This window comes from Labrus mixtus, chromosome 4 (genome assembly GCF_963584025.1).
Source record: "Labrus mixtus chromosome 4, fLabMix1.1, whole genome shotgun sequence".
Taxonomy (NCBI): Eukaryota; Metazoa; Chordata; class Actinopteri; order Labriformes; family Labridae; genus Labrus; species Labrus mixtus.
The window spans coordinates 29,714,136-29,730,292 of record NC_083615.1 but is presented as its reverse complement, the minus strand read 5'-3'; the positions used below and the strand labels follow the sequence as shown (position 1 = coordinate 29,730,292).

Genomic DNA, 16,157 nt, shown 5'->3' with positions numbered 1-16,157 from the left:
CGCTGTGTAAAAGCACTTTGAGTAGTCAGAAGACTAGAAAGGCGCTTTACAAGCTCAAGTCCATATTTCATATATATATATATATTTTTACCTGGCCTGATTTGAGGTTCTGCATCTCACTCACTCACTTCAGATTTGAAGCTTGTTGATGTTTATTTACACTTTGGAATTTGACAGGAGACTTTTTTGTCTCAAAGGTTTAATACCACCTTCTGAGAAATGGACTAAATGTTTTTATTGCTGAACGATAATGTGTAATTCATGAAGGAATGAAAAGTTGTGATTGAACAACGAATAATTAGCTTGAGTAATTTCTGCCGAAAAACGTTAATATCGACGACAAGACCCCCGGGAATTTATGCATAATATACTGTATGTGTGTGGTATCGCTCGTGTCATCCATCCAAGACATATAATTCAAAATAACAAACTTTTTCTTTGAGACCTTGACCTTGAGCAGACTCCGGCCTGGCATGGACCCTTTACAGTTACATATGTATCCATGAACAATTCAATTAATAACAGAGCTGATTCTCCTGGGGCTTTAACTCTGATGTCAGTACCTCTCATGGAATGGATTATAGCTCGTTTGGTGTTATTGCTGTAACTTGTCAGCTTGACTTCATTTTTTTTTCTTTATTTTTTTTTAATCATTATTGACATTTTTATGACATCACAATACAAACAAGAGTGAAAACCCACAACCCAATCCATGGACATAAACCCCCCCCAGAACACACAAACAAACACACACACTCACAACCAGAGAGGAGGTACACATATTACAAATAGTTCATCTAAACCCTGTGCCGACTTCATTTCTTTTAAATTGCAGATTGCACCATTCATTAAACAATCTGAAAATCACTTGCACTATAACTTTGTTAATTTCCTCACTGATTTCTGGCAGCTATAGTGTGTGCTATAGCAGTGTTCATCTCACCGCTAAACCACAGGACTAACTTGCTTTAAGTTTATTTCTGCAGGCGTTCGTTAGGACAAATCATCATGCCTTAAAGTAGTATGTTTCCCCTCCCTGAGCTTTCTCTGCTCTTCTTTCCTTTAGTGCGTGGTGCGTAAGGATTTCCCTCCCGGCCTCGGTGGCAGTGACATTTGCCACTTCTGCACCAAGCGGGTGTACGTGATGGAGAGGCTGAGCGCTGAGGGTTACTTCTTTCACAGAGAGTGTTTCCGTTGTGATGTCTGCAACTGCACCCTCCGGCTTGGAGGGCACACCTTTGATTCACAGGAGGGTAGGTCTCACTCACTGTTACTCTGGACATCTTTAGACAAAATGAAATGGTACTTGAGGATGTTGTTTGCCCGATGTAGTTTGATAAATTTGTCCAATGAAACACTAGAAACCTGACCTAACTGATGTCATTAATCTGTTGTGGATGTCAAACTTCTGTGTTTTTGTTTAAAAGGTTCACTTTTTTCTAATCTTGTGAATGTTATGTTGTTAGACTCTCAGCTGAGTGGATTTTTGATCTGTGCTTCCTTTGTAGGGAAGTTCTACTGCAAGATGCACTATGCCCTGCATCAAACCAGCACTAACACAGGGAGATTCAGAAGGAGAATGGTAAGCAAAGAGCCATTTCTCAATGCTCTATTTACAAAATATATCTTTTTAAACAAAGGAAAAGGGAAATGCTTGTTTTTAAAGTTAACCCACCAGTCTCGGTCTAAAGAATGCTGCCACTTCTTTTTTCACTTTCTGTTGTTTACCTGCTACAAGATGTTCTGCTCTGCTGCTACTCAGAAAATGATTGCCTAGCAAAAAATCTACAGCTGAGAGCAGTTCAAGTGAAAAGGGTCTGAGTTTCAAATGTTACCAAATATCTTGAAGTGCAAATGGGATTGACCTATACAAACATCTTTCTCCAAAACAAAACCTAAGGAACAGTATTTTTTAAATCTACTCTGTTCACAAGTCGGATGGAAAGGTGCCATTGTGATGCTATGTGTCGACTGTTTAGATATTGGAAATGGGATGAGTTAATACTGATGGACACTTATCATAGCAGCCTCTGCCATCAGTCAGTGAATGGTTGTGAATGTGTAGGTGTGACCTGCTGTGTAAAGCACTTTGAGTAGTCAGAAGACTAGAAAGGTGCTATACAGGCTCAGGTCCATATTTCAAGGCACCTGTATGCTAAGTACTACTTCCTTAATGACCACAGACTAATCATGAGAATGGTAGGATCCTATCCTTGTTGAATTAACTGAATTCTCGGGAGTCTGTCTTGATCCATGAAATCCAGAGTCAAAAAATGTCTTCTTTCAAGGTTTAGAAGCTACCGTTCAAAAATGATAAGAACTAATGGGTGGCTACAAGAAAGTGCAATTGACAGCCTGTCAATAAACATGTTAAGAAGAAGCTCTACGGGCTCCTCTTCACCAAGTTTGATTTAGGAAATCACCAAAGACTGATGGTTATTTTTTTCACTCTAACGTCATCTTAATCTAATACCAAGAATTCTTCAGATGTAAACAAAGTGAAGATAGGACTCTGAAAACATCACAGACAGTGGGAGTCTGGTGTTACACCCATTGTAGAGAGTCATGACTCACAGAGTTATTTTCAGAGGATATACTTGATTTCTAAGTGTGAAAAATCACATATAAAGCCTTTAAGGGGTTATTGGTAAAAACTTCATATTATTGGTCCATTGTTGGTCGCTTCTTTGAATATGAACAGGACCATCCATCATCTATACTAATAATCACAATCAATGTAGATGGTGGACTTAAATAGATTTCACTGTTTATAGTCAAGAAGCAGAGTTGGGTTTTCTGGCACAACCAACTACCAAGGTGCATGGAGAGTGAAAAGCTTGATGAGGTCAAAAAGCTCCAGCAGCACTTGTAGTATGAAGATCATCTTTATGAACTTTATTAGACCCAAGTGTTTCAGCTTGTGGTCTTCATCAGGGTTTTTATTGTTTGAAAGCAACACTTTGGTTGGTTGCCTTCTTCAAACAGTCATCAGGATCACCCCTGACTGTTCATATTCAAAAAAGCTCAACATCAAAGGTGTCTTATCAATTCCAAAAACTATAGCACTGTATTTTTTATTGTCATTATTGTTCCTTACCAGAAATGTGTCCAAAGAAAATATTATGAAAATTACAGAAAAACATTTTTACTTGACTTACTTTTTAAACACCTTTCCTGTCGACACGCCTCTAATGTAGATCTATTTACTTTTTCCTTTGATGTTTGATAGAAGGATAGGTTGTATTTGATTTTTGTTTTCCTTCTGTTGCTCTTCGTGATTGTAGGAAGACCAAAGCCGTGTCAAACCCTCGCCTCTGGCCAGTGGGAGCTACTCAGTGATTGGCAGCGTCCAGATTCAGCCCTCAGGTACCCTGGTTTCCTTGCTAAGGCGAGGCCTGAGCTGGCCAAGGCGTGCTAGCCGGGCCGTGTGTGTGTTGCCTGGACAGCTGTTTGAAAGTGTGTGTGAGTCATTCACAGATATGGGAGCCTACATGAGGAGCTACTCACAAGACTTCATGTTCCTGTATGAGCTCCTGAGCCTGGGCTGTCCTCTTCTTTGCATGATGCACGAGGTTCTGGGACAGATGTACCAGGAGCAACAGCTGGCCCTGTAGCCACCCATTGGCCACCAACCATCATGGGAAAGGGAGTTACAGTGGGCTTGTCTGGGCCAGCTGACCCAATAGGAACATCAGTGTATTTATACTTTTGAGCTTGTAGTGCCCAAAACAGATAAATCAGGTGTTCAGAAACATTGTAATTTCAAACCAAATATGATCTCTGCTTCCCAAATTCCAAGTGTCATTTTAGTTTTGTGTCTTTGATACTAAACTTTGGTACTTTTATTCGAGCAAATAATAAGTAGACATAAATGTGCTTTGCTTGATTTGTTTGCACCTGTTTATTTATTGCCTGGTGTGAATTTTTCCTGCAATTATAACAAAAATCCAAAGAGCAAATTGTCATATGGGCTCTGACTCCTAAGTGTGAGTATTTATAAATGGTACGAGTGTGCTCTCAGGTTGGAACATTAATGAAAAGCAGCAGCTCTGACTTAACCCTCGCATCTTGTTTTAATCTGCTCAAACTTTAGAGTAAATACATAAACAGGTATTAAGAGTGTGGAGATCTTGCTGGCTTCTTCATGAAGTTCATTTTCCTCTATTTGAAATCTCTTCCTGTCAGATTGTGACTCTCCTATCTGCACTGCAGAAAGCGTAACTGTATGAGGGCACTTCCCTTTATTTTATTGACAGCAGTTGTTTATTGAAGTCCTCATAATGTTGATGTTGCACTGACTCTGCATTCTGCCTGCTGCACCTTAACTCTGCACCTCAGAGACATGCATTGGAAATGCCAAAACAGTGTTATTATTATTTATGTGATTTAATTTGATCAGTATTTTTTTATTGAACTTCAATTGATGTTTTTTAGTTTTTCATTTTGTTTTGTAATTTGATTTTGACTAACAGAATATTATTTATTCATTTTTCTCTTTTCTTTGTGTTAATGGAAGAATTCCTGGGCTCTGCTTGTCACAACCAGTACTCCCTATAAAAATATAAAGAGGACTAGTTTTCCAGTAAATGTCTTTTGTTTACAGGGGGAAATGATTTTATTTTGAACCGATCTTTGCCTTTTTGATCAAATCTGAGATATGTTGATGAAAATCAGCCAGAAACAATAAGAGCTTTAGTCTTTTGATGCTGTTTCCCCTCTCTTTGTATTTTATTATTTAACATAGTCTGCATAAAAAAGGATATTACCCCCCAAACAACTGCATAACTGAAAGTATTTCCAACTGAGTGAAAATATTTCACTTTATTTTTGTTACACAAAGTTTGGCAATTCATTTCTTTTGTATATTTTGATCATTGTTTTTTTTTTTATCTTGACTGTAATTGCTTCAGATCCTCTGTTTCATTGTGCAGAATTAGGATGTATTTCTTAAAGGCACTGTTGAGGCTCTGATCTGTTTTGGGACAGTCCCTTAATGCAATGCTTTGTGTAAGTGTATCCTTCTTTATAAATCTCAGCACCCTATTTTGTTTTCATCTTCCATTTCCATCTTTATTTCCCACTTCTAATTCATTTTCTTTTTTCATTTGACTTTGTCTGTTTTAAGTTTCCAATGCTGCACCCTCTGATTGGCTGTTTTCTTCCAGCAAGGGTTGATGACGATTGGCCAGCTTTGGTCATAAAACCTTTGTAGCACCGCCTCCCCTCCCAACCACTCCACTTTACTCAGATTAACCAATCACAACCTGGCATGAGTCAGCATTTACTAACTCATGAGTTCTTTAAGGTGCTATGTGTTGCATCTTCACATATAATTTTTAATAAAAAAATATACTTTTGTTTTATATCAACAAAGACATTGCACACTGTTCAAGCTAACACTTATCAGTCTGTTTCTCAATACTTTTCCCTACTTTGCCCGTTGCTATGCTATGCTACCGCTGTGGCTCAAGGAAAGACAAAGTCTGATAGTTGGACAACCAGTGTAAAGTACAAAATGTTAAATCTGCAATATTTTTTTTATTTTTTATATATTCATCAGGCCCAAAGGATGAGTTTTAACTGATCACCACCCCGCACTAGACATTAGATTTTTTTTAAATATTTTTGTAGCACCTTTGAAGGTTGGAATTTACGTCGTCTAAAAGGTTGGTTTATGAACGATTACCTGCAAAGTAATGACATTCCATTAACCTCAGCTGTGCTTTGTGTGAGCATCTCATCTGGTCACTCACAGAAGGAAACTTAGTGTAGAGGTTAATGACACGTTGATGCACACATAGCACCTTTAGGTGGAGTCATGTTACTCAGTAGTCATAACAGCTGCACTAACCTCACTAACACGTCTGTTGTGCTGTATTCCTCCATAAACCCCCCTTACAACACAAATCCATCGGAATGTCGCTGAATTAATTTCCTCCCTCTGATGCATCACTATCAGCAGCATCCCTTCCTCTCCGGCCAGTCTGACAGTAACAGCTCTGTCTACATGTCTGTGGTCTGTCTGTGGTTCCCTCTGTTTCAGAAGGAGGCCTCCCCCCCTCAGAGCCCCTCTCCAGATCTCTCTCATGCACCTCCTAGACTTTGCTCAGGAGACCCGCAGCGCCAAAGCAGCTTTTTGCACACTGCCAGATATATAGACAAATGTTTGGCTGTATACGATATGCTTCATACGTTTAATTATGTCAAATATTTAAGCAGCCTGCAGGCCTTGTTATTTTTTTCCGCTATGAAATTCACTGTAAAATTGCATCATTTATGGTATTTATAAGCTGTAAATATATATCCAAGAATAAATCAAATTGATTACAGAAAAATCTTCTCCGTGGTTTGTTGCCAACTAGTCCAACTGTATCATGTGAATAACTGAAACATTTCAAAGTATTTAGATATTTTTTACTTTCTACAAAGCGCCTCCATCAAGCAAATCCCCCCCCCCCCCCATTCCTTTGCTAAGTTGAAGTAACATCACCCACACAAATCATTTTCACAATCACAGCTTTCGTTAACCCAACAATAACGTGCTTTGTAACATCTAATGAGACGCTGAACGAACTTTAGGAGCAAAGGCAGGGAGTCAGCGTTTGGCTTAAACAGCTCGCCCGCAATTGGACGGTTTTTAAATGTTATACTTGAAAAAAAAGACTATTATTGATGTTAATTTAAAGATAGAGCAAATCATTTAACCAAAATAAGCCTTGTTATAATCAAACACTGTTGAGCTGATTTAAATCCACTCTAGTCAACCTGAACAGAACTGAAGTGAATCACTCGTCAGCTCCTCCTGTCAAACTTCCTCATGGGGTCTGCTCGTGGGTCTGCTCTATCTCTTCCTCTGTGTTTGCTATCTGTTTTTTAATTGGTTAGGTTTCATCCTCCTGTGGTTATTCTTAAGTCTCCTCTCATAACATTTAGCAAAACCAATGTGATATCTTCAATAGGAACCATTTAGTCTCAATGACAAAAGAACTGGATATCTAATGGCTGACATATTGTTTTAAAAGGTTTCATCTACTTATTTTCATTTCTTTGCTCTGACCAAGTGGAATCATCTCTGTACAATGTTGACTTCATTACTCTGTGAGTACTGTCCTGAACATGTCGTGTTTTATCAGTGCTTGTGTTGCAGATAGAAATTCATATTCTACTGTTGAGTTACTGAAACTTTGTGGAGTGCATGTGTCATTCTCTTGTTCTTATTTTTAATGAATGCTTTTACTCTATGAAATGTATATTAGCTGTTTGCTGCATAACAGGAATATTTGGTACCAGGCAACCATTCACTTACTGTTAAAACTGTTTTAGGTGATATAATAGGAAAAGGTGCAGAAACTGCTCACCTGTTCTGAAGTCCTAGTTAAACATAATGCATGAAATCAGCCACATGCTATGACATGGTTTTTTTTTAACTGCAATTCATATCAGCATTAATTCAAAGATTGTGAAAATTAATTGCCCAAATACTGTTTTTATTTGCAGCCAAGGTGACCAGCTTACATCCAGAGCAGCTTGATAAACATCCGAAAAGACTTCCTGAAGACACAGAGATGGCTGTTGAAGCTCTAGATGATTCCTGTATAGCAGAAACCACAGCTCAGGATACTACAGGAGACCTGGACCAGGAGAGTACCAAAGGTCAGTACAGGTTATACAAGTCTGACTTTTTGAAAAATATTTGCCAGATATTCAAAAGATTGGCCTGTCTTTCTCAGACGGACATGTTTTTTTCAGTTTTCTACCAAAGCTCAACGCTTTCAGAAAAGACAGAAAAAAAGAGAAACCTTATCTTATAATTATGAGAAAAAAAACCTCAAAACAACAGAAACCGATAAGTTCTAATATTCAGATCAGCATTTTGTGATAGAGGGCTGCATGGTGGTGCAGTGGTTAGCACTGTTGAATCACAGCGAGGAGGTTTCTGGTTTGAATCCCCGTCTGACAGGAGCCTCTCTGTGAGGAGGTTTCTGGTTTGAATCCCCGTCTGACAGGAGTCTCTCTGTGAGGAGGTTTCTGGTTTGAATCCCCGTCTGACAGGAGTCTCTCTGTGAGGAGGTTTCTGGTTTGAATCCCCGTCTGACAGGAGTCTCTCTGTGAGGAGGTTTCTGGTTTGAATCCCCGTCTGACAGGAGTCTCTCTGTGTGGAGGTTCCTGGGAGGAAGCTGGAGTCCAAAGACATGTTTTTTAGTTTAATTTGTTGACTCTAAAATTGACACTTCAACCCCAAGTAGCTCCCGCTGCTTCGTCCACTGCATATGAATGGGGTTAGTTCATGAGTAGGTGTGACACATGGTGAAAGAGTACTTTGAGTCAGAACACTAGAAAAGTTCTTTACAAGCTCAATTCCATTCACCATGTTGATTAGTCCTCTAACATATCTGGATATATTATTTGTATGAATTGAAATCAAACTTTGGACCAATGTTCATGTTGTCCAGAGGAAGAACCATGAGGACTTTTGTTTTCTCCTGATCTTCCCTCCCAGTGGCGGTTCTAGACCACTTTTACTGAGGGGGGCCAAACTGGGGCCAGTTGTTTTGTCAGAGGGGAACATTAAACCCAGGTGAAAAATAGACAAAGATGATCTCTTTGAAAAAGATATAAATATTATGCCAAATAATATGTTAAATACCACAACATAAAATACCATGACTCATTTGTTTCAGTAACAGTATTTAATACTAGATTGTGAGTCAAATACTGTGTATGTGTTATTAGGGGGCTCTTCCTTTTGGAGGGGTGGCCACAGGGGGGACCAAGATCAGTGTTACAGGGGCACTGGCCTAGAACCGCCCATACTTCCTCTAGCACCAAATTAAAGTCTTCATTTATGGATCTTAACTGGCCCTATATATATATATATATATATATATTCTGAATATCAGCATATTTACAGGTTAAAGTTAACATGTATCTTAAAGCACTGGTTGATCTACAGGCTCACAGAGACACTGATTCTTTCCTCACCCGCTGTCTTCACTTGATATCTGACCTGTTGGAGAACCAGAGTCAGCATTTACCTGAAAACACACACTGTGCTGTTATAATGTAACAGATCATTTGGTCAGACTGCCAAAAAAAACTGAAGTCTGCCTTTCTTAGTGTGTATTGGTCTCTGTCTTCAATCTCAGAGGGTCCTTCTAACATCAAACAGAATAACCGATGGAAACGCAAGATCAGAGCGAGTGGGTACCTCGTGTTTAATTGTTTTTCTTTGCATGGCTTCTCCAATCTTCATCTTACCTTTTTTACACGTTTTCTCTCTTTCCACACTTTACTTAGCATGCTCTGCTTTGTCTAAATCACATGTGGTCAAATTATTTTGATTTTAGTAATTAGTGTAATCAATCACAAGTGAAAGTGGGGAGGCATCATACAGAGAGAATTGGACACAGTGCAGTGTGTGTGTGTGTGTGTGTGTGAACCTTACACAGATATCAACATGTTTGTAATATGTCATTTACATCACTAGAGGTCACTATCTTTCTCCTTTAAAGACGCAAAAAGTGTTGTAGCTAACACCTCTAAAGTTACAACAGTGTTTCTGTGATAAACACATCAAACTATTTTTTGACTCTTTTTCATAAATCTTCACAAAAACAATAGACATATATAGTATAATATATATGTAGAACCTGCTCTAAATGTTATGAACATTTCAAATAAATCAAAATCTTGTTCTTTCTGCTCTTATTCAGCCTTCCCTCTGATCCTCAAGCACTTCCAGAGTAGCCGGTCCAAGGACAGAGCTGGACCTGAGACCGTCCCTGAAGCTGACCCAGACTTTGAGGAGATCACCTCAGCAGAAAAACAAACTGTGGGTTAAATGAAAATGATCTGCTTCACCGAGTCATTTTCTCTCTATCATTTCTTGCCATTGCATACATTTGTTTATTGACATAGATTGTACTAAAAGGTTTATTTATTCCTGTTTTCTCAGAACCACAATGGCAGTTCTGACACACCAGCAGATACCAAGAATTCCTCCGAGGGAAGTGAGAAGAGTGGAGAGCGCTCAGCTACAATGAAGCTCGTCTGCAACTCGTCCTCCCCAAAGAAACGTTTGATGTTATCTCTAACTGAGAAAGAGAAGCTTCTCAACTGGGACATGCCGGCCGCGCCAGAGGAAAGCATGAGTAATGCAAACAACAAAAACACACATGAACTTCAAGTGAGTTGTTTGTTAATGAAGCTTTACATTTCTCTAAAGAAGAATGGGTGTGCTCTTTGTCTCTCACTCCTGCTGTCCTCAATAGTACAACACAGTGGTGCAAAGACAGTGATGTGAGCTAGATAAGAGGAGTTAATTCCACATTATGTTGACTACATTTTTTTCCTGTCCTCTGATGTTTTATCAGGTTCAAGCAGAGACAGAAGCAGATAAGCTTCAGACGGACTCCAGCCAGGACGGGCAAGCTCCCCAGAGCCAACCCTCTGCCTCATCAGCCTCCACCTTCCAGCTTATAGCCAACGCCTTCAGGAGGACGTTCAGTGTGGCCAATCCCTCCAGCAGCTCCAACCATGAAGTCCCAATGTTTGTTTTAAAAGCTTGTTTTTACTGAATTTGTATGAACTAAATAGCACCTACATTCAATTTCTTATCACATTTTTTATTGCTCCTCATCAGCAGGCCCAAACGTGAAGGCAACCGCAAACAGAGGCCATTGTCAATGGGAGCCGCAGGCCTCACTTCCCTCTTCAGCAACGTGGGTCCAGAGCCATCCAGAGATGAAAACAAGACTGACAAGAGTGAATCTCAATTGGCGTCTGTTGGGGGCAATCCATGGGAGGCGGGGCAGGACCTGCCATCACTGTTGCAGAGTGTCTCACTTAGGGGCCGCAGAAGCTCCGGAGGGCTATTCTCCGATGACATGGCCTCTTTGCCCCGCAAGAGGGTCAACTTGTTTTCATCTCTGAGGCTGAAAAAGAGTAAGGAGTCAGAAAAAGAGGGGCAGGACCAGGAAGTGCAAAAGGAAATTATGACTATACTCACCAACCTCAGTAACAAAGGTAAGGACAGTGAATCCTTCACTTTTTTTGACATATTAAAGCAGTGAACTTGCATGTTAAGGTTTTGGCAACTTGGACAGAGACATCACTGACCACATCCTGACCCTTTTACTTCTTTTTTTATTTTGGCAACTTGGTGGCATTGCAGTGTGATTCAAAACACAACACTGACTCATTTCCTTTTATGGTATTTGAAACATGATGCAATCTTCCACGATTGTCATATCCAGCAGACACGGAGCAGAGCTAGCAGAGTTCTGATCTGTGTGCATATGCATAAAGGTGCAATAATACTCTATTATAATAATAATAATACTCTAATGCTCTATTTTGGTGTCCACCAACTTCTGAGGAAACTTTCTCTTTACTTTATGTTGGTACATTGATAAAATGGACCACGTTCACATTACACAGATTCTGATTGTATATTTACTGTATATGAACCAATGTTTATGTAAAAAGCTGCCATATTTACAAACCAATAAGAAGGCAGGAATATGTTTTTTTTTGTCAAATATTCACAGCTTAAAGCAACAATATGTAACTTTTCCACCTTAAAATATTTGTGTCAAAATCGATCAGGGAGAACAACGTCTATCCCCTGCTTTCAGCTCTTTGTAACTTTGGCAGCAGCCCGTGGTTCTATCACATGAAGTGTTTTGGCTTTACAGCCCTAGTTTATATATTTATATATACTGTATATACCAGCCTTTAGCTAAAAAGAAGCCAGTGAGTGCGTCTCAGTAGTGTTTGATTCAATGGCTGAGGCTACGAGGAAGAGGACTGTGAAGGATTAAACTAAGAAGAGAAAACAAAAGAGTGTGGCCCAGCAAGAAGCCGGACTATAGAGTATAAATTGGACAGGCATTTTACACGTCGGTGAGATTTTCATGAAACAGTAGGCTGTAAATCAGACGCCAAGCTGGCTATGTCAATACACATTTGTGTGTTTTAAGACATTGTAGTTGCACTCCTTCAGGGGAAACAAAACGAACAAAACCATTACTCCATGATGTTGCTTTAAATAATACTTGCTATTTAAATTACACATTAAATGACTTTTTTTTGTTTTTTGTAAGTTTGTTTTTTACATTGAAAGATTACATGGTTGTTTTTTCTTCACTTTCTATAATTCTTCCTTTGTTGATGAAGCATCAAGTCAACAGAACCTGGAAGATCCTTCCTCGAGTGACGATGAACTCGAAAACATGACATCCAATCAGAAGGTTGGTACAGACCATTACTTTGTACTGAGACACTGGCCACTGCAGGGAAGTCTTACATGTGCTGTATTTGCATATGTGCACATTTACTGAATTGTTCCGCACTTCCTGTCCCAGCTGTGTACGGAGAGACTGAGGAGGAAGCAGGAGAAGATGGTGGCCCAGCAGGCTAAAAGAGAGCAGCTGAAGAGGTTACACAGAGCTCAGGTAATGACTCCTCTTTATGAAGAAGACACTAATGTTTCACTGAATGGTTCAAGCTAAGGGCCTCAACAGGAAGTTAGTATGCATGCTAAATGCTAAATGATCTGATACTCTTTGGCTACAAAACTTGACTCAAAGAGTGAGCAAAGAGTGAGGGACTGTAAAGATCAATGCAGAACTACTCTTAACAAACAGCAAGAACATCAAAACAATGAAACTGAAACTACGGTTAACAACACTAGAACAAACTTTAGATGTCGAAAAAATAACATAAACCCTTTTCACAAATACAGAAATCTCCTGAAAAACACTGGAGATTAGTATTAGTATGACATTTATATCCTGTGACTGGAGTCAGTCTATAGACTGTCTGAATGAGACCACTTCGATCTCTGTGCATGTAATTAAAGGGCTGCATTATGTTTTCTGTTCATCAGGATGTTGTTCTCCACTCTCTTGTTGATATTGTGATTCTGTTGGATTACATGTAGAATTAGTATGAAGGCAAATATTCTAATTAAAGCCTCGTTTAGGGGACTATGTTGCTTTGTTTTCTACTTTGTTATATGTGGTATAGAGTTTTCTTCTTTTGCAATGCATCCTAAAGAAAGACTGGAATGATTAATCTGTTATCTTTCCAGTGTGTTGTTTTGTTTGTTTATTTGTTTTTTAAGCTGAGTGCATTGAAAATGTACTGGAGATGGTTGTTTCTATTTCCTTAACAAAGTCATGTTCTTCACCCACCTGTTTGATTTTAAGTTGCAATAGGGTGAGGCTATCTGAGCGTTGTTTGCACACTAGATTAAGCTAACAGGTTGATGCCTGTAGCTTTTTATTTAATGTATAGGCACAAGAGTTGTTTTGATCTTTTTATTTATCAAGTATTCTTTTTGTATTAGTAGAATTGAGCTATGCACATGGTTTCTACTAACTCCAGGTTTTAAGTTACACTCTGACATCTCTGCCATGACCCTAATACCATGAAGGTCAATAAAAATAAAATTCAATTTTCAAGCATCCCTGTCCAAAACCAATGAAAAGGAATTTAATAATAATAGCAACACTTTCTGGTCCCAGCTGGAGACCTTAGAGACAGATATGTCAAAGTGTGGACTATTAATCATCTCCTTTGTGCGTCCACCAGACCATACAGAGGCAACTAGAGGAAGTTGCAGAAAAACAGAGAGATCTAGAAGAGCGAGGAGTGGCTATAGAAAAGACCATAAGAGGAGAAACAGGTAATGTACAATATACTCACCCACCCACCAGTGATTTATGAAGGTCCTTGAGCCTGAACTAGACATTAGAAAGCTTCTTCCATTGAAAGAACTCTGAACCATCACGCCGTGGTTCAATGTAATGCCCAATGGAATTCCACTATGAATACATCACTCTTCTCTATTTATTGATGTGCCCATACCTCTCAAACCATTTACAAAAAAGCATTGCCTTGTAATCTGGCTCTGGTTAAAAGCCTCTACACACAGTACAGCTAATGGCTGTACTCACAATAGACAGTGAGGGGGGCGATAGTGGTGCAGTGGTTAGTGCGTGCGCCCCATGTATGGAGGCTGTCGTCTCAAGCGGGCGGCCCACATGTCGTTCCCCACTCTCTCTCCCTGATTTCTGACTCTATCCACTGTACTCTCTGTCCATTAAAGGCACAAAAAGCCAAAAAATGTATCTTTGAGACAATAGACAATGAGACTTCATCGCGGCACAGGCCTTTGTTTGTGTTCCAGTGAATAGTGTTGTTCAGACCTTCAAAGAACCAGAAGCCACTATGCCTTGCGTTCCTGTGATATCTTTAAACTGTCTGTGCCTCGTGTCCGCGCTGAGCTCGGGAAAAGAGCGTTTAGTTTTTGCTGCTCCCACCACATGGAACTTTCTCCAAAATGACTTGAAAATGGCAGATCTCATTTCGCTTGAAGCCTTTGGCTCGATCTTAAAAGATAAAAAACGCGAGTCAATTGGACAGTGCCTGATGTGTTTCTGATTTGTAATCCATGATCAAGATTCTGCACTTTATCTGTAAATCAATTTGCACATTGTAAATCGTTGTTCTCTCTTAACTTATAATTACCTGGTTAAATAAAGGTTTTTAGTGAGTTTGTATACATGGATGATCCAAGTATGAGTATTTTCTTATAATGGCTTTACGTCGTTAATATAAAATCTAAAATATTTTCTCTGTTTTCTCTATCCTGCCTACTTTTCTTCCCAACCCTGTGACATCCATTCTGCCTCTTTATTTCTTCTTTATTCAAATCCTTACAAACCATCTCTCCTACCTTCCTTCATTGGTCTTTCCTTGCTCTCCGACTCTCCTCCTTTCAGAATCGTCTCCGTCAGATGACAGTGAAGAGGCCCAGCTCTATCAGACCTGGTTCAAACTGGTTCTGGAGAAGAACAGAATGGCACGCTACGAGTCTGAACTCATGATCTTGTAAGTGACTGCATCTGATCAACCACTGACAAAAAAGCCTTGAAAAACAACAATTGTTTTTTTGTTTTTTTTAAATATATTCTGCACTACTGAGGTCAACCAATGTTCTCCTCTTGTAGCGCCCAGGAGCTTGAACTGGAGGACACACAGAGCCGACTGCAGCAAGAACTAAGGCACCGAATGGCTGTTGAAGGTGAGGGTTGACCGAGCACACAAACACAATATCGGATTGCAAAATACTAAACCCTTCCTTCCTGTATTCTCTTCCATTTGGCTGCAGATACAAAGAAAAGCGCATCTGAGCTGCAGGAGGAGCAGGAGATGCTGTCAGAGATTATGAGGACGGTGGAGAAGCGAGACATGCTGGTGTCTATTCTGGAGGAGCAGAGGCTAAAGGAGAGGGCTGAGGACAGGGACCTGGAGAGCCTTATATTATTCAAGGGTTATGAGTTTAACTGGGGCCAGTCAGTTGACAGCTGGGGGTAGGAGACGCTGAACTAAAGGATACATGTTGAGACCTTCATTGTTGAAGAATGTAATGGATTGAAAACTTCTTAAAACACTTTTTCAATGAAACAGGCCAATATCTTACCACATTTTATGTCTTGCTTTTTTCCATTAAGCTACAAATATAGAGGAAATGTTTTAAGAATGTGATGTAATGAAGCTCTTTGTGCATATTCATCCTCCGAAATTCAGCAGGGCTTCCTCTAGTCTCACTTTTTGCTGTTTGCTGAGCTAAGAGAGGAATGGAAATGGAGCCTTTCTTTTATAGCCATGGTGGCTAACAATGTGTTCAGAAGTGCAATTTGTCCCCAACACTGAAAACTGGATGTTTAATAGACTTAACCACTCTCAATATTGGCGTGCCTTGTAAAAAGTGTTCTCACACCTCATAAACAAAACTGTTTGGTTGCATGCTTTAAGCATGGAGTTTTTGTAACGGGTTTGTTGTTATTGTAGCACTGAAATGCCTCACTAGATAACACATAAAGTGACTCAACATGTTCCCTTTAGGTTTAGTGTTTTGCACATGTTTAGTTTTAAACTGTCATAAATCCAGAGATTTGCTTTATGTCATTCACTGTAAGTCACTTTGTAGCAAGGCCATTTGTGTTAACATTCACATTAATATTGTTTATTTTTCACTTTGTGCATTAACACTGTCCAATAAAGTCTGAATATACATTTAGACCAAGACACCATTAAACACAGGATACGATTATTTTATGCCATATACTTGTTGTCAGCTGCTAAAA

General features: G+C 39.4%; 1 protein-coding gene across 9 annotated transcripts in view; it reads left to right on the top strand.

Annotated features, from left to right (window-relative positions):
- Positions 1-16,157, top strand: part of mical2b (microtubule associated monooxygenase, calponin and LIM domain containing 2b) — a 57,883-nt gene extending 41,726 nt beyond the window's left edge. For 8 of the 9 annotated variants that reach the window (XM_061036827.1, XM_061036826.1, XM_061036824.1 and 5 more), the window contains 14 exons: positions 1,067-1,253; positions 1,509-1,582; positions 3,285-3,366; positions 7,498-7,653; positions 9,714-9,832; positions 9,956-10,186; positions 10,374-10,549; positions 10,643-11,025; positions 12,178-12,251; positions 12,366-12,455; positions 13,597-13,690; positions 14,790-14,898; positions 15,018-15,091; positions 15,179-16,157. In XM_061036827.1, coding sequence (XP_060892810.1) covers positions 1,067-1,253; positions 1,509-1,582; positions 3,285-3,366; positions 7,498-7,653; positions 9,714-9,832; positions 9,956-10,186; positions 10,374-10,549; positions 10,643-11,025; positions 12,178-12,251; positions 12,366-12,455; positions 13,597-13,690; positions 14,790-14,898; positions 15,018-15,091; positions 15,179-15,384 — 2,055 coding nt within the window. In that variant the 3' untranslated portion in view covers positions 15,385-16,157. The remainder of the gene's footprint in view (positions 1-1,066; positions 1,254-1,508; positions 1,583-3,284; positions 3,367-7,497; positions 7,654-9,713; positions 9,833-9,955; positions 10,187-10,373; positions 10,550-10,642; positions 11,026-12,177; positions 12,252-12,365; positions 12,456-13,596; positions 13,691-14,789; positions 14,899-15,017; positions 15,092-15,178) is intronic. The other variant, XM_061036820.1, reaches the window with a different exon arrangement.